This window comes from Oncorhynchus kisutch, linkage group LG10, assembly GCF_002021735.2.
Source record: "Oncorhynchus kisutch isolate 150728-3 linkage group LG10, Okis_V2, whole genome shotgun sequence".
Classification (NCBI taxonomy): Eukaryota; Metazoa; Chordata; class Actinopteri; order Salmoniformes; family Salmonidae; genus Oncorhynchus; species Oncorhynchus kisutch.
Window position 1 is genome coordinate 18488820 of NC_034183.2, and position 23761 is coordinate 18512580.

At 47.0% G+C, this 23761-nt stretch overlaps 1 protein-coding gene across 1 annotated transcript; it reads right to left on the reverse strand.

The window, feature by feature from the left end:
* Positions 1–363: 363 nt before the first annotated feature.
* On the reverse strand, positions 364–23761 carry LOC109898765 (zinc finger and BTB domain-containing protein 7A-like). Its single transcript, XM_031833245.1, has 4 exons — positions 23624–23761; positions 13159–13710; positions 11580–12493; positions 364–7751 (listed from the first exon to the last, which is right to left on the reverse strand). The coding sequence occupies exons 2-4, from the start codon at positions 13630–13632 to the stop codon at positions 7334–7336; spliced, it is 1806 nt and encodes a 601-aa protein (XP_031689105.1). The 5' UTR covers positions 13633–13710; positions 23624–23761; the 3' UTR covers positions 364–7333.

Consider the following 23761-nt stretch of genomic DNA (forward strand, 5'->3'; position numbering starts at 1 on the left):
TTTTTAGATAATATTTGATGAGAAACGTATACTTGGGAAGGCTGTCTGATGTGGTTTTAGTGTGTGGGCAAAATAATAGAGACAGAAACCATTTGCCTGACATTCAAAATGACAATCACCAGAGGCTTGCTAGGGTAGCCTAGTGGTTAGAGCATTGGACTAGTAACCAAAAGGTTGCAAGTTCGAATCCCCGAGCTGACAAGGTACAAATCTGTCGTTCTGCCCCTGAACAGGTAGTTAACCCACTGTTCCTAGGCCATCATTGAAAATAAGAATTTGTTCTTAACTGACTTGCCTAGTAAATTAAAATACATTTGCTAGTGTCCATTCTTAGTTATAAACAAACATGTGCAGACAAACAAGTCACAACCATTGGGTTTTTTTAATAGAAAGATCGTATTTTCTTTCAACCAAGGACGCCAGACATTTTGGGATATATTACAAAGAGAAAAACAGAACAAAACAAATGGAATTATATGGTTTAGACGGTGTGGATTTAGTGGTCTCATATACAATACAATTTATTTTTGTAGCCAAAAGTGCAAATTCTCCAGAACCACCTATCCCCTGCATAGCCCTGCATAGCTTCCAAAATACACTGACAGACAATGTTAATGAAAATGACTTTTCTGAAGAGGAGGATTTTTAGCATCCAAGCCTGACAGACAGGGAGTACTCTGCTGCCCCAGCGTTTTAAACTAGAATGGATGGATAGTGATTTTTACAGTTAGAAATCAATCTACAATGGATAGTCACTCTCTTCTCCCTCACACTTCTGCTACATGTCTGCATACTACTCTATTTTGCTAAAACAAATTTTGATTTGACTGAAAAATTTGGTTGTTCCTATTTTCATGTCTCAGAATGATTTGAGGATACCAGATCCAACAATTTACTCTAGCTACACAAGGGGCACTATTGTACAGCAAAGAGACACCACATACATTAATGAACCAGTATGTGTAAGTGACGTGAGAGATACAAATAAATGAGCTTTAAACCTACAAAGTACTGCATGTTTGACATTAAGTAGAACTACCCAGTTAGCCTTCTCAGAAAGCTTCTCAACTGTTATGGAAGTTTCTGTGCAGCGCAACTCTCCCAATGAGATTATATGACTTGTTTTCCAAAGAGATTGTATGTGGAGATGAAGGAGACCTTGCCTTAAAACCCTTTCACTCCGAGTGTATCCCCACTGAGCTGCATCTATTAGCTGAGACTGTGTGTATGCCAGAGGTGTATGTATGGCCTAGTGGGGCGGTAGCTCGAATGGACTTCAACCCAAATATCAATTATTCAAGTTCTCATTTTCATGTAGCTTTGCATTTAAATAAAAATCCATAATGAAATAAAAATATCAACAAGAATAAACAATAATAACAATAGTAATAACCCCCAAAAAACAGCAAACAATATTCTGGATGGCCTTTCGCAAAGTGCTTTGTTACAATCGCAGAAGCTGAGACATACAGGCAGTCGGACGGCCAAGCCTCGAGAGGCCGAGCTCACTGCCTGCCTGTCTGTCTGTCTGTCTGTCAGACTGGGGGTGGTAGGAGGTGGAATGGACAGATTGAAACACTCGGCTGTAAAACGCTGACTGTTCCTCTCCCTCTACCCCCTCCGTCTCCCCACGCCAAGACTCAAAAGCGGGAATTACTGTATGAAGTTATGGAATGTATCCTCTCTCTTGGTTGGTGGCTTTAAACCACAAGTGAGTCTCTTTTTCCCTCCCTCCCTCAGCTTCCCCTGCTGAGGGCCTGTGATCTCTAATCAAAGGCCTGTCTTTAGAGATATGGAAACCAGGGTCTGGAGAGAGAACCCACCCTTCTCCCCTCCCCTCTGTGCTTCTCATACCCAGATACTTTTATGCATGTTTCAACCTGATTAACACAGACTTCTCAGCACTCTCCCTCCCACAGACAAGCCATTGAATCAACATTAGGTAAAGCAATAGGGGTCACAGTCACATGGCAATGGGGAACCAACTGTTTCCCCGCTCTGCGTTCTGGGAACCATTTTGTTAAACATTGGTACAATTTGGCAATTGTACAAATGGATGTTACTGGGGTCAAATCACAAACTGAACAGAAACAGAAATTGAAACGCAATGCATTGCAGTGTTGCTTTCCACCTGAGAAGCACTAACAGAAAAGTAGATAATCAACATTCCCCTGTAATTTCCCCATCACCAGTTCTGTGACTCCCCTATATCGTCCACCATTTTGCTACATCATATAATTCCCAGTGAAACACAACAAGAAGGGGCAACCTGAACCATTGCACAGCACAACTTCCCTGATCTGGTCTCTCCCACTTTTTGCAAACCATTGTACCCCACTGATGTAGATAGTGACTCCTACAGTAAACTGGCCGACCAACCAGCCAATAGCCTCTAATAGGCCCCAGGGATAGCTGTGCCAGTGCCAGAGCCACGCTGTGCATTGTGCCATACTACATATGTCATCCTCAGCTTGCTGTGCTTCACCAGCCTGGACATTCAGGTGTGCAGCACCACTAACAAAACATATCCTCCACCACCATTACCCACTCCTGTTCTATGATTATTACAGTTATAATTGTTATCAAATGTTTTGCGTAGTTTTTAATGCTTTCAGACATGTTCTTTTCTTTTTCTTAATAACTTAGGAACAAAACATCAGGATGATTTGGATAAACACCAACAATAAGTATTTTCTTGAAGGAGTTGTGAGACACCTTGTCAGTGTAGCGTGTGTCGGAGTAACAGAGGTCAGGGGCTGAGCCTGGGAGGTCTCACCAGGAGTGGGACCATGGGAACATAGGGCAAGGAAGTAGCAGAGAACTACACCACAACATCAACCAGTAGAACAATTAGTTCATAGGTTCACCTCTTCTTACATTTATAAGTAAGTCATAGTAGTTTGATCAAACAATACAGTGGGAGTTTGATTGAGAGTGGCTCACCAGACATTTTCAGCCACACTCCTCAACATCCACATGTTTTAACTAACCATTAGGAAGTTAGATTAAGGTGTTCTACAATTAAAAAGAGGGAGGGGTTCTTGCTTTCCTTCTGTTTTAAGTCCCGTTCTCACCCATATCCCATGTCCACCTGGCGAGACAGACAAACAGAGCCCCAGACTGCTACTCGACCCATTAAACAAAGCTTAGTCGTCAGACAAGGCCACAGAGTCCCAGAGAACACTCACTCTACTTAAAGGACACCTGAATTTATCTAGATACTGCTGCTGAACACACTGCTCAGAGGGTTGTCATACTACCTCCCAGAGGTAGCTATATAAGTTATATATAGGGTCTGAATGTTTACAACATTTCAAACATGGAGAGTTTCAGATTCGCTGTAGTTACATGACTTTAGTCTCCTCTGTGTGAACTATTCTACAACTTTCAAAGCACCTTCAGGCTTTGCTGTATACATTCAACATGATAAGACATCTTAAATGTGCAATGACTTATCAAAGTATTTTTCTGCTTTGGTTTGGTTAATTAATGTTGGTATACTTCTCAGAAGAACCTTTACATGATCAAGTCTGCTGGTTAGGGGAATGGATGACCTCTGTGTGTTGGACCGCTGAGTGTGTAACACTCTGTGCTCATGGAAACTCAAGGGCCTTGCTGAGGTCTCATGCCCTCCTACCCTTAGCAGGACAAGGACATGACTTTAGTGCAAACTCTTGTTGTCTCAGCTATAGCACTATTTCCAGTGCTATCAGGCTTTATATCCCCAACCCCACCCAAAACACCCCTCTGCCCGACCTCATAAAATACACCACCCTCCCTAAACCACATCCCATACCCTGACCCCCACCCACACAAAAACAGCCATAAAGTTGGTTAGAAAAAGAAGGAATGCTGTAGCAGAACCTTTAAGATGTTTTTTGTTTTTTTTACATAAAGACATAAAGGACAAGCTATTCCATCTCCACCATTGTAAAGTCCACAGAAATAAAGGGAGAAATGTGAACTCAAGTAAATGTGGTGTATGATTCCACACAATTTGCTGCATACATATCGAGGGGGTGGGCTTCGTTGGTGTGTGGCTTGGTCAGAGGCAGTCTCATTCTAGATATAATGTCTGGGATTACTTTCATACCTTCATATTATACACCAGACATGAAGAGCAACTAGGGCATATCTCTATAAGAGTGTCCTATGTGCAATCTGGGTCAATTTTGGCTTAGCCAAAGAATAAAGAAATAAAATAGGAATACAACTTGAAATCACAATACTAAGGCCCAAGAATGTCACCCGTTTAAATGGTTACATATGCTTGGGAGGGGTAACTTAGAAGCCTAACACCTTACCGAACTATGGCTTTCATCAGACCTGTGCATATACATGACCCTACACCGAGCTCCTGGCATTCAGGCTATACATATCAACCACCCCTTACTACCTCCTAGTATTTGACTTGATCATTGTAGATGTCCACACTGACAGACTAATGAATACATTCATCTAAAAGGAGTCAAACTGCTCAATAACAAATCCCAGGGAAATAAAGATTGCAACAGAATACAAAGCGGTGAAAAGCTATGGAAAAGATGGTTTAGGGTGTGTGGATGTTTCAAGAATACTCACACACACACACCCCTTAGTTAGCCACTACTTGGAAAATAGTATGTGTATGATGGAACTGCCGTGCAGTTGGAGTTGGTGTCTGACTGTGTTTTCTTCCCTGCGATAATATGTGGAGCTATGAGAGGGGAGCTGGTGAACAGATGGGTGGAGATAGTTTGTTTATCCAGGCTTGCCCTGAGACCCTCCAGCCATGCACAACCACTCACACACACTCCGGCCCCGCCCCCTCCACTCGTCCCCTGCTCTGCATTAAGACATGAATATAGACTATATATATATATTTTTTTTAAACCAAAACTTAACTTCAAGTGCAATCAGTTACATGGGGTTATTTTGTATTTTTAAAAGTTTGTATGGTCACAAAACCCAACATGTTAATTTCTGAACCTGCCTGAATTCTCTTAAGAGATCCAAAACGCACATACATTTCTTTCTTTTTTGGCAGCTTGTCGTCAAAAACTGAACAAAACCAGAAAACAAGCTTAACGGCAGCACTTGCGTTGGGGATATTAAGCTCATTCGCCTTACTTTGTTTCAAAGTACCCGTTTCTTTGACAAAAGTGCCCTTCTCAGTAACAAAGTGCATTCAGAACCTGCTTCTTTCCCATTAAGGTGCAAAGGACTGATACTCAGGACACCGCATTGCAGCAATGGCAGGGGAATTGGATCTAAGTCACTGGCACGGCACCCTCTCCTCTGTGTGGTTAAGAGTGTACTGACCAAGACAAACATGTCCAGATGTATGTGAGCCAGTGGCCCACACACGTCATAAGTCTGTAGAGCAACACCTAGTGGCTGCCCTCGTGTTTTTCGCCCACTTTAGTGTCTGCCTGGTTTTTAGTGCGCCAGCAGTTTGGGGAGCGTGTTTGAACGTGCCCACAACTGGAGGAGCTGCTGACACTCCCAGCCCGTCTGTGAGTGAGTCACACTGCACTGATGTGGCCAGAGAAAAGACCCTGGCTGCCACACACACAAACACCCAGCAGCAGTCCAGTCAGCCACTGAGTAGACCTTCTCTACCCAGGGCTATATAATACCCTGCCCTCCACAGGCTGGTTTTGGGGCATTGGAGGACTAAAGTGGGAGAGAGAAGGCCTGATTTGAACCCGTTCTGCCTGGAAACATGGCTGTGCCAGGGAGATTATATTTTGGAATGCAACAGACATTGTGAAATCCCCCTCCACTCGCCCTCCCCTCGCCACCCATCCCCCAACACCCAGCTGCGCACTTATTTGGCCTCTCAACTTGGACAGGTATTTATTGCTCTCTTCACCACACAGGTTGCCTCGTGGTTTTCGTGGTCCCCAGGACAAAAAAAAGATTGGAATACGCACTATTACACACCTCCTTTCCCTGACGACCCCCTTTAAATATACATCTCTCTGTTGGATATCTTTAGTAAAGCTGTGCAAACGTATAAAAAAGGTGCTCATCTCATCTCTGTCTATCCCTGCTTTTGGTCTCTTTCAACCTGCTGTTGGTTAGACACTGCCCTCTCTCCTCACGCCAGGGAAGATTCTGTCAGAACTGCACAAAGTTAAGCACATAGCTAGTAACTCTTCTTTCTTTGGGCAGCAACTCTATAAATCTCAATCAAGTGTTAAGTTTAGGACCAATGGGTTTCTCAATTCAATATACTCTAACATTCATACAGTTTCTTTTCTCTTTGACCCACAAGCTTCACTCTGTGAGAAATCTGACATCAAGCTGAAGGAAACCCCAATCGGTAGGCTAATATATCTCAGCATTAAAAAGGGACCAATATAATCACCGCCTAACGTATCTACATGTATACAAATGTAAAGTGTCAAGTACCCGAAGCAGTCAACTCAAACAAGAAACAAACAAACAGAAAAAAAATTAAGACAAATCAAAAAGAAAATAGAAAGGCTGAAATGTCAGGGTTGTGATTGGTAGTCAACGACGTGGTCACCTGGCAACATGACCATAGTAGTGCTTTAGAAACACACCCCCTGCTCTTGCGGTCCTTACCCCTGCAATGGAAGAGCCCCCCCAAACGTGGATTCAACTCGACATTTAACATTTTAAAAAGATGAACCATAGATTTAAAAATATATTTTAAAGAGTAAGTGACACTTAAATCAAATCCTTGTCTGATTCTTTCTGGAGCATTTGAAAACAATGATTATTTCTGCATCAGAGGTGTGGTTGAGTTAATCTTGCATATATTGTCATATTCTGACAATACTACTATTTCTATAGTAACTGTACATTGTAGAAATGCTAAAGAATAGAAAAAGATCGGTTGCTTTCCATCTGAATATGAGAGATCACACTCCGTTCACAATGCAGCAGCCAATAGATGTGAGACACCTCAAAGTTTGAAGGCTATGAAGTCCAAACCAATAGAATCTATTTTAACTGCATAGTTTCTCAGGTTTTTCTGTTGTTTGGTTATACATAAGCTTAAGCACTTTTGCCAAATGTACAGAAACCCAGATGAGACAGAAATGACCCAGAAAGGAGACATCATGGAGGTGTGATTTGAAGCGTTCTTTGCTCTTTAACAGAACGCTGACTCGTGTGTGTCTACTCTGTTTCCTAAAGCAAAGGGATAAAATAAACGGAAAATATTAGATTGGTGACACCCTGATTTGGTATATAGAGGAATAGTTAGTTGTTATGTTTATTTTGTTTGCCGTTGTTCATAGCGTGTTCTTTTCTCCCTTGGTTTCGGTGGCGGCCCCTCAGGGTCCCAGTATGAATATGGTGTCCAGCGTCCCTCTCGGTCTCAGTCCCCCGGCTCCCCTGCCATCTCCTGGGGCTGAGGACTGTGTGCATGGGCCCTGGAGGCCCCCTCCACCGCCGCAGCTGAAGCCGCCTCCATGCGCCGTCTCCCCCTGCCACTCCGAGGGCCGGGGCCCGCCAGCCCCACAGGGACCTCCAGGAGCCCGGGGTCCCGCACACGAGGCTTGCGGCCGCGGCGGGAGGGGATCCCGTTGCAGCCGTCCTTCTTGAGGTGGCGGTGCAGGTGGTCTGAACGCACAAAAGTCTTAAAGCAGCTGGAGCACTGGTAGGGCCGCAGGCCTGTGTGCACGCGCATGTGGTTCTTCAGGTCGTAGTTGTGGGCGAACGCAGCACCACACTGCGTACACAGGTAAGGCTTCTCTCCCGTATGCTTACGCATGTGAACCTTGAGCTTGTCCTGCCTGCGGAGGAAGAACACAGAGGCTCAGTACAGAAAAACAACAGAATTGATTAGTACAGTAGGAACTCCGATAGCAACAAGGGTCGTTAAAATAAGAAGCAAACTACAACCATTAACCAAACAATAGGCTAAGAATCACAATCTTGAAAAATGACAATTTAAAACATGTCTGTGTTGACATTGAAACAAAATAGAAAATGTTCCACTACTTTGCAACATAGGCTACAGTACATATTGTTATGTGATCTTAAAGTAGGGTGTTTGTCCAGGGTGAATGTGCTTATGGAGGCTGTTTGTCTCCCTGTGTCTATCTCCTTCACTATAACACCTAATGGACCTCTTCCAGGTTGTTTACTCTGCCATGGCAGCAAGGTCATCTGAGGACAGGCCATGAATAAATACAAAAGTTTGGAAAATAATAGTAGTGGTCACACAGTCTTAAGTGTGGATATTGTGGAAGAAAGGCCTTGTAAAGTTCCAGCCATGCTGGAATTGAGGATTCTTTGCTTATAGAACTATTTTTTACTTCACACTTTTCACTTACAGTTATCTACACCATTTCTCAAAGTACATGTAGAGACCTGGCCCGGAGCTCAACGTTCACAGACAGTGTGGCTAGGTTCAGGGGAAATCTATTTCTGGTGCCGCTACCTTCAAAGAATATCACATATAACACTGGAAAGTGGAAATAAACTCAATTAAACAAAAATGCTTGTGAACGAAAGTGTATATTTTTTATTGAACCTTTATTTCAGATTAAGGGTTGCAGAGGCGTTAGTTTCTCTTGTCACTTTTTTGGACAAACCCTAAAAAATGAGACTAATCAATGGGTCAGAGACTAATCAATGGGTCAATAGGTCCTCTTAAAACATCAGCAGCAAGTTTTCAGTGAAATTAAACTAGAAGACAAAACATACACTTTAGGATTACAGTCTGTAGAAGTGACAGCTAGCTGTACACCTTACTAGTGCCAAGTTCAGGCCCCTCTACTTTATTAATTAATGCTTCCCCCACAGGAGACTGAAAAGGTTTGGCATGGGTCCCCAGATCCTCAAAAAGGTTGACAGCTGTACCATCGAGAGCATTCTGACTGGTTGCATCACCGCCTGGTATGGCAACTGCTCAGCATCCGACCGTAAGGCACTACAGAGGGTAGTGTGTATGGCCCAGTACATCACTGGGGCCAAGCTTCCTGACATCCAGGACCTATATACTAGGCGGTATCAGAGGAAGGCCCTAAAAATTGTCAAAGACTCCAGTCACCCAAGTCATAGACTGTTTTCTCTGCTACCGCACGGCAAGCGCTACCGGAGTGCCAAGTCTAGGACCAAAAGGCTTCTAAACAGCTTCTACCCCCAAGCCATAAGACCGCTGAACAATTAATCAAATGGCTACCGGACTATTTACATTGACCCCCCCTTTGTTTTTACACTGCTGCTACTCACTGTTTATTATCTATGCATAGTCACTTTACCCCAACCTACATGTACAAATGACCTCGACTAACCTGCACCCCCCCACATTGACGCGATACCGGTAACCCTGTATACGTATAGCCATGTTATTGTTATTTTATTGTGTTACTTTTTATTTTATTTTTCACTTTAGTTTCTAAACTCTATTTCTTGAACAGCATTGTAAGCATTTCACAGTAACGTCTAAACCTGTTGATTTCAGCGCATGTGACAATAAAACATTGGATTTGAATCAGTCCTTCAGCTTCCCTCACCTACCCACCCAGTCATAATATCTGTCTCTCTGCCATCCAGCCCTTTAGCACCCAGAGTGCACCTAAACAAACCTCCGGAGTTAAGAGAACTACTTAGCACCCACACAAGCCACATAGGGGCACTACTGCTACCATGGTTACACACATACAGTGACACAGGGTGAAATATTTAAAGGACAGGAGTGGTTTATTACAGTGCGAAAGCAGCACACTCGTAACCCTGATCAAATAGGATTAAGATTACAACACCCGCTTCCCACTTCACTACCGATAGGCTGCATTTAGAAGCAAGCACATTTAGATCAGGCTCGCCCGCCTGCGCAAAGGGTATATACAAATATGTATATATATAAAGGATATTTCATGTGGAAACCCTCATATTAAATTCTAAGGTGATGGTTTATATTCAGAATAATGTATTACAGCTTTGTCATTCTTCTGTATTTATTTAAAATATATATTTGACATGTGATAAGGCCACACAAGAGAGCCAGAGATAATTACACACACCTGTGATAATCTGAAGTACCCCAAAAGCCCACTAGATGTCATTTGATAAAATTCTATATATTGAAAGTTACCAACATTCTGGTAGCTTTCTGGTAAACTTCAAACATTTCCAGTAATATACCCTCCCTTTGCAACCCTAGTCCTGGGTATTTCCAGTGTGCATCTATTTCCAATGCAAGTCCATTGACTCATTCATTAAGAAGATAGATTCAAGGAAGAGGTAGTGCTCTTAAAATACAGGGAGACCAGTGACACAGCGCGCTAATCTAGCAGTCCACCCTGGCCTGTAGCTAGCTGGGCAGCCTGAATGTGAGCAGACAGATTCCATTAGCTGGCTAAGGACTGGGAGAGGGAGGGGAGAGAGAGGGAGAGGGCTGGTCGGTTGGGAGGGGATATAGAGGGAGAGGGCTGGTCGGTTGGGAGAGGAGAGAGAGGGCTGGTCGGTTGGGAGGGGAGAGAGAGGGCTCGTCGGTTGGGAGGGGAGAGAGAGGGCTGGTCGGTTGGGAGGGGAGAGAGAGGGAGAGGGCTGATCGGTTGGGAGGGGAGAGAGAAGGAGAGGGCTGGTCAGTTGGGAGGGGAGAGAGAAGGAGAGGGCTGGTCGGTTGGGAGGGGAGAGAGAGGGCTGGTCGGTTGGGAGGGGAGAGAGAGGGCTGGTCGGTTGGGAGGGGAGAGAGAGGGCTGGTCGGTTGGGAGGGGAGAGAGAGGGCTGGTCGGTTGGGAGGGGAGAGAGAGGGCTGGTCGGTTGGGAGGGGAGAGAGAGGGCTGGTCGGTTGGGAGGGGAGAGAGAGGGCTGGTCGGTTGGGAGGGGAGAGAGAGGACTGGTCGGTTGGGAGGGGAGAGAGGTCCAGTCGGTTTTGTCGTGGGCAATAATCAACAAAACCAGGGATCACAAGTTCAAATTCCGGCATTGGCACAGATAGGGCACCGCTCGGCTTGTAATCCCCGTCAGTATCAGAACAGAAAACTTTACAGCAGCTTCCTCCTAGATAACGTGTCACAACCCTCTTTTATACCACCTGTTAACATTCCAGGACTTAGCCATGAGCCATGTCTTTATAAAACACATCTTCATGACACCCTGATTCCCTCCACTAGATGAAATATCAAACATGTTCATCTCTGATTAACATTTTCCAGAAAGGTTTTGGCAAAATTATTTACATTACCACATAGATAGGGGACAGCAGGCAGCCTAGTGGTTAGAGCGTTGGACTAGTAACCGAAAGGTTGCAAGATAGAATCCCCGAGCTGACAAGGTAAAAATCTGTTGTTCTGCCCCTGAACAAGGCAGTTAACCCACTGTTCCTAGGCCATCATTGAAAATAAGAATTTGTTCTTAACTGACTTGCCTAGTTAAATAAAAAAATTGTTTACTATGCTTTCAGCTATGTTTCTCACTTTAATTTCAGGATAGTACATTAGTAAATTAATTAATTGACAGAGAGCAAACATTTGGCTAAGCTAACGTAGCTCATACTAAGTAAGACTGTCCTTGGCTGTAGGACAACAGTGGTCTTGTTTTTGCTCCATCACGCCTCCTCACCATGAGTAGATGTGACATGGGTGGTCAATGCATTAATTGGGGCATACCTGGTGAAGCGCACTTTGCAGATGGCGCACTCATAGGGCTTCTCTCCCGTGTGCGTGCGGATGTGGCGGGGTAGCTTGCCTGCACCCTGGATGACCTTGGAGCAGATGGGGCACTTCTGGAAGGCCTTGGAGCGCATCTTCCTCTCCCCTCCGCCCCCTCTCTCTTCTCCTCCCTTTCCTCCCCTCTCTCCTCCCCCCCTCTCTCTCTCTCGGCTAGAGCCGCCCCGTGCCGTCCAGAGGGGCAGCAGTCCCTGTGAGACGGCGGCAGCGGCATCTTCGTGCTGCGTGCTGTTAAAGTAATTCAAGTAAAACTCCACGTCCGGGTCCTCTCCCTCCCCCAGCTCCTCCCCGGCCGCGGCCCGCTCCTTCTGCCTCTCGATGGAGTCCATCATCTTCTGCAGGAGGGCGCTGGCCGCGCCCCTCTCTCCATCCCGCCCCCCCTCTTCCTCCCCCTCTTCCTCCGTCTCCAGTTTGGGCTTCGTTGGGAGGTAAAAATGTCCGTTCTGGGCTGGGACGTAGAAAGAGGCCCCTGGCACCCCTCCGTTACCCCTGGCCCAGGCCAGCATGTCCCTGCCACTTTCAGAGTGCTCCACTTCCCCTTCGTCCTCCTCATCCTCTTCATCTTCAGGGTCCTGTGTGGGGGCCTGGGTCAGGGCGAGGTCCAGGGGAGAGTAGTACTCTCTGGGGCCCCCGGGGGCCCCGTTGCTTTGGGCCCCATTGCCATGATTAAAGTGCAGGTTTGTGGGCATGTCCCTGAGCTCTGGCGTGCTGCAGCTGCTGCTCCAGTGGGCCCCTCTCTGGAAGTACTGTAGATACTCCTGGGCCCGCAGCCGATTCCCCTGCTCCACCTCTCCTCCTCCACCTTTCCCCTCCTCCTCATCATCATCCTCTTCTTCTCCTCGCTCACTGCCCGCCTACGAAAAATTAAACAGGATTCCATTACACTCATACAATGTCTAATAGAATGTGAGTGGACACATGCATATCATATTCACACAACAGAAACATATATGACTATGAACATGGCCATGCTACTGCTATTCTACACGCTCCCCGCCATGCAAATGTTGTAGCTTAACTGCGATAGGTTTTGTCTGTAGAATGCAGCTTGTGAAAGCGCACCCTGTCCTGAGACTCAGAGACTGGTGTTGGCTTAGCATGGGTAAATGTTTTGAGGTCAGTGTTATTGTGACCCCAGGGTGTGGATGTGTGTTTGGCAGTGTGTGAGAGAGACACTAATAAAGAGCATGATGTGATGGCCAGACAAAGACCGATGACTGAGTGTTAGTTTGTTAGCGTGACGCGATGAGGTTGTGTGGTACGTGGTCTGTGGTGGCGCATTTGGATGGAGCTCCAGAATGGCACTTGCAACACAATAGTTTTAACAACTCAAAACAAGAGTGGTTCGCCTGATTTCCACAGAGGCCATACTGAATACATGTATTTTAACTTTCAGAAACTTTGGATAAGAAGGTTTGTTAAGTGACCATATTTTTATGCGAGGCCTGTGATGTAATGGTAAGACAGAGACTTCTGACGGAGTGTTGGTAAGTTAGCGTTGTCATGATGACCAGCCTACCGGCGGGGAGAGCACTTTGGTGTCCAGCAGGTGAGTGCAGACTTCCTGGACGGGCGAGACCTCCAGCAGGTGGGCAGCGGCCAGGATGTCTCCCACGGAGCTGTGGCTGACGGTCAGCGTGGCTGTGTAGGCAAAGTCCAGCAAGGCGCCTAGGGCCTCGGCCGCCACAAAGTCGATGGAGTAGACGTGCTGCTGGTCGGCAGTTGGACCAGAGGTGAACAGCTTGTAGAAGTAGGGGCTGCAGGAGGCCAGGACCGAGCGGTGGGCGGGGAACTCCTTCTCCTGGTTGACCAGGAGCACGTCACACAGCAGGCCGCTGAGGCGCTGCTTGTTCAGGCTGCCCAGGATGTCAGCGCTGTGCTCGGGGAAGGGGATGCCCACCAGGCCCTCCTCCGCCACCTCCCCTCTCCCTCCTCCTCCACCCCCAGTGCCCCTGAGCCGCCGCCCGCCCCTTCCGCCGGCTCCCAACGACATCTTCCACCAGCCTGCCGCAGAGCCGCCAATCACAGCCGCCGCCCGCGTGTCCGTCCTGCCGTCTGTCCGTCTGCCTGTCTGAGGGAGGAAGAGGGGGAGAAAAGGAGGGGAGAATCAGTTCTCAGTCTTTAAAACACAATACACAGATGCCCAATTCAATTCCTAGCCCAAAGTCCTAGGGATTTGGTAGGTATTACAGTAGCAATATGGTAATAGCACCACGTACATGGCCATAACTACAAACATTTGAGGACACCGAGGTCCGGACCACTGTATTTTTTTCAAATTTGAAAAAAAGTTTAATAATACAAATATATATTTTGTACACAAAGGAAATCAATCTAAATATTGCTCAAATCTCAGAACATTTATATTATTCATAGGCCTGAGTTCTAATCACGCCTGCTCGTTTGCAAAAGAATGGAATCATGAACAGTGGTTTGCTCGTTATGCTCGCCTGCGCCCCCGGATTTGCCATTTTAGCAGCACATGGAGTTTATAGTTTACCCATCATTTTTTACCACCACATCGCTGATATTAATACAGAATCGTAAATTCTATTCTATTTGTTGACCCCCTTTTCATGATATCCAATTGGTAGTTACAGTCATGTCCAATCGCTGCAACTCCAGTATGGATTCGGGAGAGGCCAAGGTCGAGAGCCATGCGTCCTCTGAAACACGACCCTGCCAAGCCGCACTGCTTCTTGACACACTGTTCGCTTAACCTGGAAACCAGTCGCACCAATGTGTCAGAGGAAACACTGTGCAACTGAAGTCAGCGTGCATGCACCCGGCACGCCACAAGGAGTCGCTAGACTGCGATGGGACAAGGACCTCCCGGCCGGCTTAACCCTCCCCTAACAATTGTTGTGCCGCCTCATGGGTCTCCCGGTCACAACCGTCTGGGACACAGTCTGGGATCGAACCCAGGTCTGTAGCGACTACTCTAGACCACGCCGCCACTTTGGAGGGGGCGCCCCGTAAGTAATAGTCTAATAATTGATAATACGATCATCTATGTGCTCCATTGATGTCTGTCTGTGCGGAGCTTGATTAGTAATGGCTCGGAATACAAATGTGAACGCTACGTCATTTGAGAAAAGAGATATATATGTAAAGAGTTGATGACCTAATGCAATTCATCATTACAACTGACTGAACAGTCGCTGATGCTAAGTGTCAGTGTGATTCAGTTCTCATATTTCCCCCATTTCAGGAGTATAACATTACAGTGGTATAGCTAATTGCTGGTGGGAGGAGCTATAGGGGGACGGGCTCATTGTGATGGCTGGAATTTAATTACTGGAACGGCGTCTACAATGTGGTTTCCATATGTTTGATACCGTTCCATCTATGCCATTCCAGTCTTTACAATGAGTCCATGATCCTATAGCTCCCCCCACCATGCCTGCTCTCCTAATAGGCTGTGTGTTTCTAGATGGACTGAGGTGAATGAACCTACACTAGCTTGTTTTTGCTGTTCTCTAAATAGCATTTGAACTTTTTTTTCTCCTTATATAGAAATGCAGTAAATGATCTTCAAATGATCTTCTTAAATGATCTTTTCCCTGTAATTTTTCCATCCACCCAGATATATAAGAAGTGCCTCAGGGTAAGGTCTGGTGGTTATTCAGAAAAAGTGCCTTCACACCTGAGAGTATAGATGAAAATAATATTGTGTTGAAGTTTTGCTCACTAATGCCACAATAATGTGGTGTGTCATTAATACCCACTGGGCACACACTGGTTGAATTAGTGTTAATTCCACGTCCTTTCAATTCAATTACGTTGAACTAACTAGGTCCGGGACGATACCAGTATTGCGATGCTCGTTTATGTGTAATGGCAAGGAAAAACCCTAATGTTGGAAACAAACATCATTATGTTGTCATCCAGAGTCAGATTAATTATTTTCCAAACTATAGCCCACAAAATGTTTTTAAAAGGACCAAAGACTGAACTGCTTTGTGTTTTCATTTTTGCCATGGAAAAAGCATTACGATGCTGGTATCTTCACAGCCCTAGAACCAACGTGGTATAAAAGTTGATACTGTAGATCAATCTATTAAATCATGTCAGTTCCTATTGGCCAGTTTAGCTGAAGAACTGAAAGTTTTCAAAACGGCTGATTTCTCTTGCCAATAGCCCATCACTACAGTCCTCTACAACACCAGGCCCCAGAGTTCATTAAAGAGCCTGAAGGGCCTGGAGGTGAGCCATGTTGTAACATCACCACCATACAAACACTACAGATACCATTGATTTCACTGACAAACAGCTACTGGCCGACATACTGGCTTCACAGACCAATCTAATAGAATCTACAGTATAGCTATGGCATACATCCTTTTTGGCCAACATCTCCAATACATAGTGTTGAAATAGCTGTCATCCATGCTGTATCTGTAATGCTGGATGTATTGGCCCACTGCTGAACCTATTACCATGAGAGAGAGTGAAGGGCAGTTTGAGGGAGAGCAGGGAGGATCAGAGTGCATGCTGGGAGGAGGAGCAGGGCCGGGACTGTACAGCAGCCTGTGCGTCGCTCTGTGTCAGTTAGGAAAGGGGGAGGAGTGGGGCGGGGGTTACAGACCCCGTGGAAAAACCTCACTGGAGGAAGAGGACACGCACAAGCTGCGAGGGAAAGGTATTAAAAAGGGAGGTTGTCAATCCGGTCTGAGCCGGTTACCCCACCCTGTACTGTGTGCCAAGTTTCAGGAAGGCTGTCCCCTCGCTCACGTGTGTGTGTGTGTGGGGGGTGGGTAAGATTAAAATGATCGACTGCAGCTTGCAATGCGCGGGGAGGGGGGCTCGGCAACGCAAGTCCTTCCTGATTTGTCCATTTACAAACACACTTACACAAGCACAGACAAACACACACACACATTAAATAAAGCCCCCCCACCCTTATCCATCTGCCAGGGAGACCCAGCAGGGGGTGAGGCAAGTGGGATTATTCTCTATAAGAGCAACGCATTCAAATGACATTCCTTCAGATTAAGCCTCTTGGTATATACACTAGCTGTGCTCAACCTGGCTGCCTCTCCTCTCCCCTGCTTGGCTCTCTCCCACACCTCCTCACAAAGCAACGCCTCTCTCCACACCTAGAGATCTGGCACCGCAGCAACACTAACCACAGGTCATAGTGCTAGAAACCTAATTGCACTTTCTCTGATGTTAACTCCACTCCTTCAACAAAGAGGAAAAATCCTTAACAAGACCTGTCAATCATGCCACCTCATAATGTGTGACATTTAAATGCTTTACTATGGTAAACCGGTACATCTGTCTTGCGGTAATCTTAAAACAAACAAGCTTGCAAATGGAAATAATACTGTCCCACTTGGTTCCATGTGGAGTAGTTTGTGTCTTTTATTCATGACACAATGCCCTTTCATTTCGGCTCAAGCCAAGTTAGAGCACTTGCTTTCTCCTTTAACCCCCTACTATTTTATATGCACCTGACCACACCGCCACTACAACTTCTCCCATTGTTTTTCTGATAAAACTGCCCTGTCTGACGTGGGAACATTTGATTATCCTCCACCTCTCATTTGAATATGCTGAGGGAGGGGAGCGAGGACAGAGACGAGAGAGAGAGAGAGACGAGAGAGACGAGAGAGAGAGAGAGAGAGAGAGAGAGAGACGAGAGAGAGAGACGAGAGAGAGAGAGAGAGAGAGAGAGGGAGGGAGAGAGAGTCAGAGAAGGCAACCGCAGGGTTAACGGTCATGTCCTTCACAGTGTGGAAATAGATCCTGGGTGAGCCCACAGAGACCTCAGCCAAGTCAACCTGCTCTCACTGATGCTGCTGCTTACTGCAAACCTGCTTACACATTATCCTCAGGACATACATGCCCGACCCTGGGTCACACGCAGATCTGTGGAGGCTGAGAGAAGTTAAAAACAGTCTCATAGGCTACCTCATACAGCCCAGTCACCATTGAGGCATGCAGGTGTCCTGTCTCGTACACAGGCGCTAGGGGGAGAGGAGAAGAGGCCGGGGCCAGGATGAACCTACAGAGAGCCCCACAGAGAGAAAGAGGAGGAAACAACAGTGCAAACAAACCTGATCCTGACACCTACTCATGGCTTGAAACATTCCTTATCACTTATTCATGGCTGTGGGTGACAGCGGCCACAGTGCCACACGGTGTCCCCAACGTCTCAGTTCCCAGGGCCACCACCGATCCAGCGTTGCCTGCCTAGTTCACTAGATCCTACTCTGCACGCACAGGGTGCTGCTTTGCAAGTCAAACCACTACTTACTGCTGCATACCCCCCCCCACCACCACCATGCGTGCCCAGCAAACGTGGAGAACAGCTATCAAGATTCGATTTTGGGGACGATCCCATGCAAGACACTCTGAGCTGAACATCGACTTTGTTTCAGTTCTATTGAACTTTGTCTATTTGGCTTTTAACACCTGACTGTGATAAATGGGCTTCTGTCCTAGATAGAACCCTTCTTATTTAATGACCAATACAGTGACACCGTGTGGTTATACTGGTAGTTATAAAACCTGTAATACACTGGGTGGTGAGTTATATTGGAAATATAATCTCAGGTCAACTGGGACCAGGATCAAAGAAGCTACAGTCTTTGTCTGACACCGTTCATTCCTGGAGTAAAATGACTATCATCCTTACCCACGAAAAGCTCATGTGTTCCTTACATGACCAAAATGAAAGTCGCTGAAACTGAGTGTTTTTGCTATGATGCTTTTGAAGAGCAGTCAACCACACACTTCTTTGTTTCCCTGCTGAAGGGAGCAACACAGAAACCAGAAAACAAGCATCCTTAGCAGAACAAGCAGTGCAAGTGTGTGGGGGATCAGTGGTATATCTGTGAATAATTTAACTCCAACCACACTGGAACAATTACAGTAGACTAGGGTATAACTCATAGAAGCATAGGGTGGGTGATATAGTTAGACAGCAGAGTGCAAACAGGTTGTCTTTCCCTGGCTGACTGTCACAGGCTAAGACCAGCCCCCTGTTGATTGAGCCCAGAGAAAGGGAATCCCTGGACCGGGGTCACCAGGGTTCAAGGTCATGTCACAGAGGATATTACAGGATAATCAGAAATACTATGGGGAGGAGGGGGGCAGGCCAGTTCCAAGAAGAACATGATTCTGACTGAAGCTGAGCCTGGCCTAGTGTGGCTGTGTGAATCATTTCTGCCAGGCTTCCCGGGATAACAAGCCTGTTAGGTCCTGAGCAGGAAGAGGGCGAACAACTGATAAAACTGGAGGTGGGGCTGTGCTGCTCAACTTGAAACACGGCAGACGGCTGCCAAGAATCAGACACAATGCCCCTGACTGAAAGGTAGTGGGCGAGGCAATCTTAAACAAACTCACAACCTTGACATCAGCCCAAGGAATACTGTAAATTTAATGCACTTCGAAAGTGTCTGAGACTCGAGAAACCTTTTCTTAGCCCCTGTAAGAAACTAACCCTTCACACTGCAGGAGGGGTTAGACACCATTATATAAAGTCCTTATATCATGTTTGTCAATAAAGGTTAAGTGCAAGAGGAAGAGGGAGATTTTTATGATTTCATATCAAAGGTCTAAGTTCTTTAAGGGTACCATTACCCCAGAGATCAAGAGATAGCTGGAGAGCCACTGTCGGGAATCAATAACTGACTATTGTATGGGTTTACAGTACCATCCCCCTTCTCCTAGCAAAGTAAAGTAAACCAAACTCTACTTGGCTTTCCTTGCCTCCCTCCTCCAGCCTGAGCTAGCTGGTCCAGAAACAGACTTGCAAATCTGGCAGCACCGTTTCAAACAGAGACACAACCTCTTCTACTGCTGGAACTATACTTCCCTAACGCTGCCATGCTGTCAGTCAGGAAGTAGTGGATCCAAACTCACAGTAGCACAAAAATCAGCTGCACCCCTAGTAGAGCCAGGCCCAGCAGCAGTAGCCCTCAGCCCTGTGCCATTCTGTGCAGGCGGCTGTGCATTGTGTGCAGAGGACTTCCTGTGTGTCTGTGACAGGCGTGTAACAGAACCCGCTCTGTTATCAGATGACCATCCCTCTCTCTCTCTCTCTTCCAGACACTGCACTGCGCTGTGCCCCTGCTGGCCAACCACATCGCCCACATCCCCTTCAGCCTGCTGAGAAGGCTAGAACAACGTCTGGAAATGAGACAGGAACTCAACAGCCATGAGATTGTCATATGCTACCCTCTGATCACAGGAGACTTAAGCGAACACTCCTCTCTCCATACGTAGTACCAAGGTCAACATGGGATTTCTCAGACAATAGATTACTCAGACAAAAATGTGTGACATCTTGGAGACAACCCACCGTGTGAAAGGAAAGTGTAAAAAGTGAAGTCCCACTCACAACACAACGGCCTATTCTAACCCTGGCTGCATCTCAGCCTCTAATTTGATCAGGTTATGTGAGCTGCTTCATAACCCAGCAGGCCCAGGACAGACCCTATCACTCCCCCCAGACTCCACAACAACAACACAACAGACAGAGCCATGTCTGTGTGCCTGTCTACTTGGGACAAGAACAGTGGGACATTTTGCTGCTGACAAGGGGAGTTCCCCCTTAATAAATGGGGCAGATTATAGTTCAGTGCACCACCCAAAAGCAACATTACCCCAAAATGAGGCCTTCCAAAGACTGTCAGTAAGCATGCATGCAACCTGTCTCCTCCTGTCACTGTGGACCTGCTAGTTTGGGGCATTATGGTGCACAACATACAAGAATATCAAACTGTATTCAACATGCTCACCGCCAAATTGATGGGTGGTGTCTAGGGCCTACCCACAGCCACTGAAGTCCCCTGCAATTCCCCTGGATGCTATTGTGGGTAACATGGAGCGTCCCGACTTAACCTCTTAGTGGAATTTATTCAGGCTGAAAGTAAGTGCAGCCTTTTGCAATTGGTACTCAGGGGTAGCAAAAGTAACATCAGAACACTTTGACATTTGACAGATGAATAATTTTAAAAACACTGCCTCTGAAAGCTATCTAAACACCTCTCAGTTGTGGGTGTCTTTATTACAATACAATATGCCCCTTCCTCTCTCTCTTACCCACACACTTCAAAACAAGTCCAACAAGTATGGGTTGCCAGAAATATGCATCCGTGAATTAGAATGAGTTATGTTTCCTGCAACGTCTTTAGACAGACAGACAGACGGACAGGACAGAGACAGACAGTAGGCTAAAATACATTGTGACACAAATCACACAATGCCAAGAGGGCTACTTGAGGTGAGCCGGGGAGAAGAACAACTGAAGGAGGGTGTGGGCAGCCGGGGAGAAGAACAACTGAAGGAGGGTGTGGGCAGCCGGGGAGAAGAACAACTGAAGGAGGGTGTGGGCAGCCGGGGAGAAGAACAACTGAAGGAGGGTGTGGGCAGCCGGGGAGAAGAACAACTGAAGGAGGGTGTGGGCAGCCGGGGAGAAGAACAACTGAAGGAGGGTGTGGGCAGCCGGGGAGAAGAACAACTGAAGGAGGGTGTGGGCAGCCGGGGAGAAGAACAACTGAAGGAGGGTGTGGGCAGCCGGGGAGAAGAACAACTGAAGGAGGGTGTGGGCAGCCGGGGAGAAGAACAACTGAAGGAGGGTGTGGGCAGCCGGGGAGAAGAACAACTGAAGGAGGGTGTGGGCAGCCGGGGAGAAGAACAACTGAAGGAGGGTGTGGGCAGCCGGGGAGAAGAACAACTGAAGGAGGGTGTGGGCAGCCGGGGAGAAGAACAACTGAAGGAGGGTGTGGGCAGCCGGGGAGAAGATCAACTGAAGGAGGGTGTGGGCAGCCGGGGAGAAGAACAACTGAAGGAGGATGTGGGCAGCCGGGGATAAGAACAACTGAAGGGGTTGTGGGCAGCCGGGGATAAGAACAACTGAAGGAGGGTGTGGGCAGCCGGGGAGAAGAACAACTGAAGGAGGGTGTGGGCAGCCGGGGAGAAGAACAACTGAAGGAGGGTTTGGGCAGCCGGGGAGAAGAACAACTGAAGGAGGGTGTAGGCAGCCGGGGAAAAGAACAACTGAAGGAGGGTGTGGGCAGCCGGGGAAAAGAACAACTGAAGGAGGGTGTGGGCAGCCGGGGAAAAGAACAACTGAAGGAGGGTGTGGGCAGCCGGGGAAAAGAACAACTGAAGGAGGGTGTGGGCAGCCGGGGATAAGAACAACTGAAGGGGTTGTGGGCAGCCGGGGAGAAGAACAACTGAAGGAGGGTGTGGGCAGCCGGGGAAAAGAACAACTGAAGGAGGGTGTGGGCAGCCGGGGAAAAGAACAACTGAAAGTTAATAAACTAATACAGGAGTTCCCAAGGGCAGTGGGCAAAGTTTCCAGTGGCGGCTCATTCTCTACACTTCACTAATGAGGGGAAATTGTCCACAAGAGGTGTCACATTTTCTTCCATCATGTCACAGCTGTGCCTGAGGGTAAGGAGGGAGATATCATCTGTAGCAGACTCACTTATTACATTAATAACACCATTAATAACCTTTAACATTACACACAATCACATTGTTTTAGATCATCCTCATTTTAAATCATCCCAGTAAGTAAGGTGTTAAAATGTCACAGTGTGTATTCCCAAATCTTTAAGACAACAGTCTCTATAAACATGATGTGATCTACCTGCTGTGAACAGTGCCCTATTTACCATCGGTTTTTTATCTGCAAGTGGGTCAGGAGCTCTGAAGCCCCATCCCACTCTCTCTCTCACACACCACACACACACACAGAGAGAGACAGAGAGAACCTGGTATTTATTTCCTCAGCTCTCCTCCTCCTTTCTCTTTCCTCAGTGTCAGGGGAGAGAGTGCAGTTTGAGCTCTTACCAGCTGGGCAGAAGCACGTGTCCCTTCCCCAGGCCCTGTCCGGCTCTCCTGTCTCCGTGTCTGGGTAGGGCCCTGCCTGCTGCCTCAGTACTGGAGCTTTTGCAGACAGGAAACTTCCGAGTGGCCCTAGTCATACAGGCAAGCCCTTGCCTGATTCCACACAAGCAGACACCTACTCCCCCCCTCTATTTTCAGCCCACTGCTCTTGCATATCTTCCTCGTCTGTGATTGGCTTGACAGCCGCTCACTCACCACACCTCCTTGCTGGGATAGGCTGGCAGCTGTTCCCTTTTCTGTATGGCCAAGGGCAAGGCACTCTGGGATGTAGAGTCCTTAAATGCTATTTGACCTGCTACACAGCCCTTGCTGTGAACTACGAGTCCCAGCTTTCCGTCCCTCGCCACCCCCACTGCTCCAAGCCTGTTCCAACGTAAGCACTCAGGGCAGAATTATACACTACAGTATGTTGCTAGCAGGATGCCAGGTATTAAAAGTACAGATCAGCCATCAAACAGGGCTTTGCTGCATACTAACAAAAGGCTCTCGGCCAGAACCGTCACAGCCAAACACTGTATTCAGTGAGACTACCCCTCTGTCTACGTTTTAAACACACTTCAAGAGGCCTGACCAAATTAAAGACTCATTTCTATTCTGATCAATTCCAAACCAGGAGGAAAGGACCAACCCAGCAAAAATATATTTAAACACATTGCTCATAACTTTTCCCTCCAAGCATGATTTCTTAGTGAATGACAAATTCTGAAAAGTTGTCATTTGCTTGTCATCGTACCTTGTTCTACATAATTATTTTTGGTTCCTCCTTTCTCTTGTTCAGAACCCCCCCCCCCCCCCAAACATCCCATCCACCTCATCCTCTAAGTGCTTCCACCTGCCCTAAAAGTTAATGCCTCAAACACACCAAATAAAACTGAATCATCCCCAGAAAGGAAAAAGCAGGAATCAGATAAGTATTTTATCAGGAATAAAAACATATCCATAACTACTGTCTGCGACAACCCCCCCCCCCCCCCCCCCCCCCTCCCCTCTTGCTCTCTCCTCTCTCTCTCTGTCCCCCTCCCTCATTCCTTTCTCCTCTCCTTCTGTGCCTGCTCCCTCCGGTCGACAGGCCCTGGGCGGACAGCGGGGTGTAAGCGGGGGTGCTTTTAGCTCACCTGCGATGGCCGTGGTGGTGCTTGTTATGGGTCAGCCCTCCTCTCCCTCCCTCTCTCTCTAACTGTCGTGCTGCTCAAAGCCCCGTATGCGCTAACCAAGCGCCAGCAGATCAACTCAATTCCCTTCCTGGTTTCTGG

Excerpts from the sequence above, each read along its gene's own strand:
- LOC109898765 (XM_031833245.1), bottom strand. The coding sequence starts at position 13,632 with ATGTCGTTGGGAGCCGGCGGAAGGGGCGGGCGGCGGCTCAGGGGCACT. Across the intron at positions 12,494-13,158 it reads CCAAAGTGCTCTCCCCGCCG|GCGGGCAGTGAGCGAGGAGA; the intron begins GTAGGCTGGTCA and ends AATTTTTCGTAG. Across the intron at positions 7,752-11,579 it reads TGCAAAGTGCGCTTCACCAG|GCAGGACAAGCTCAAGGTTC; the intron begins GTATGCCCCAAT and ends CTTCCTCCGCAG.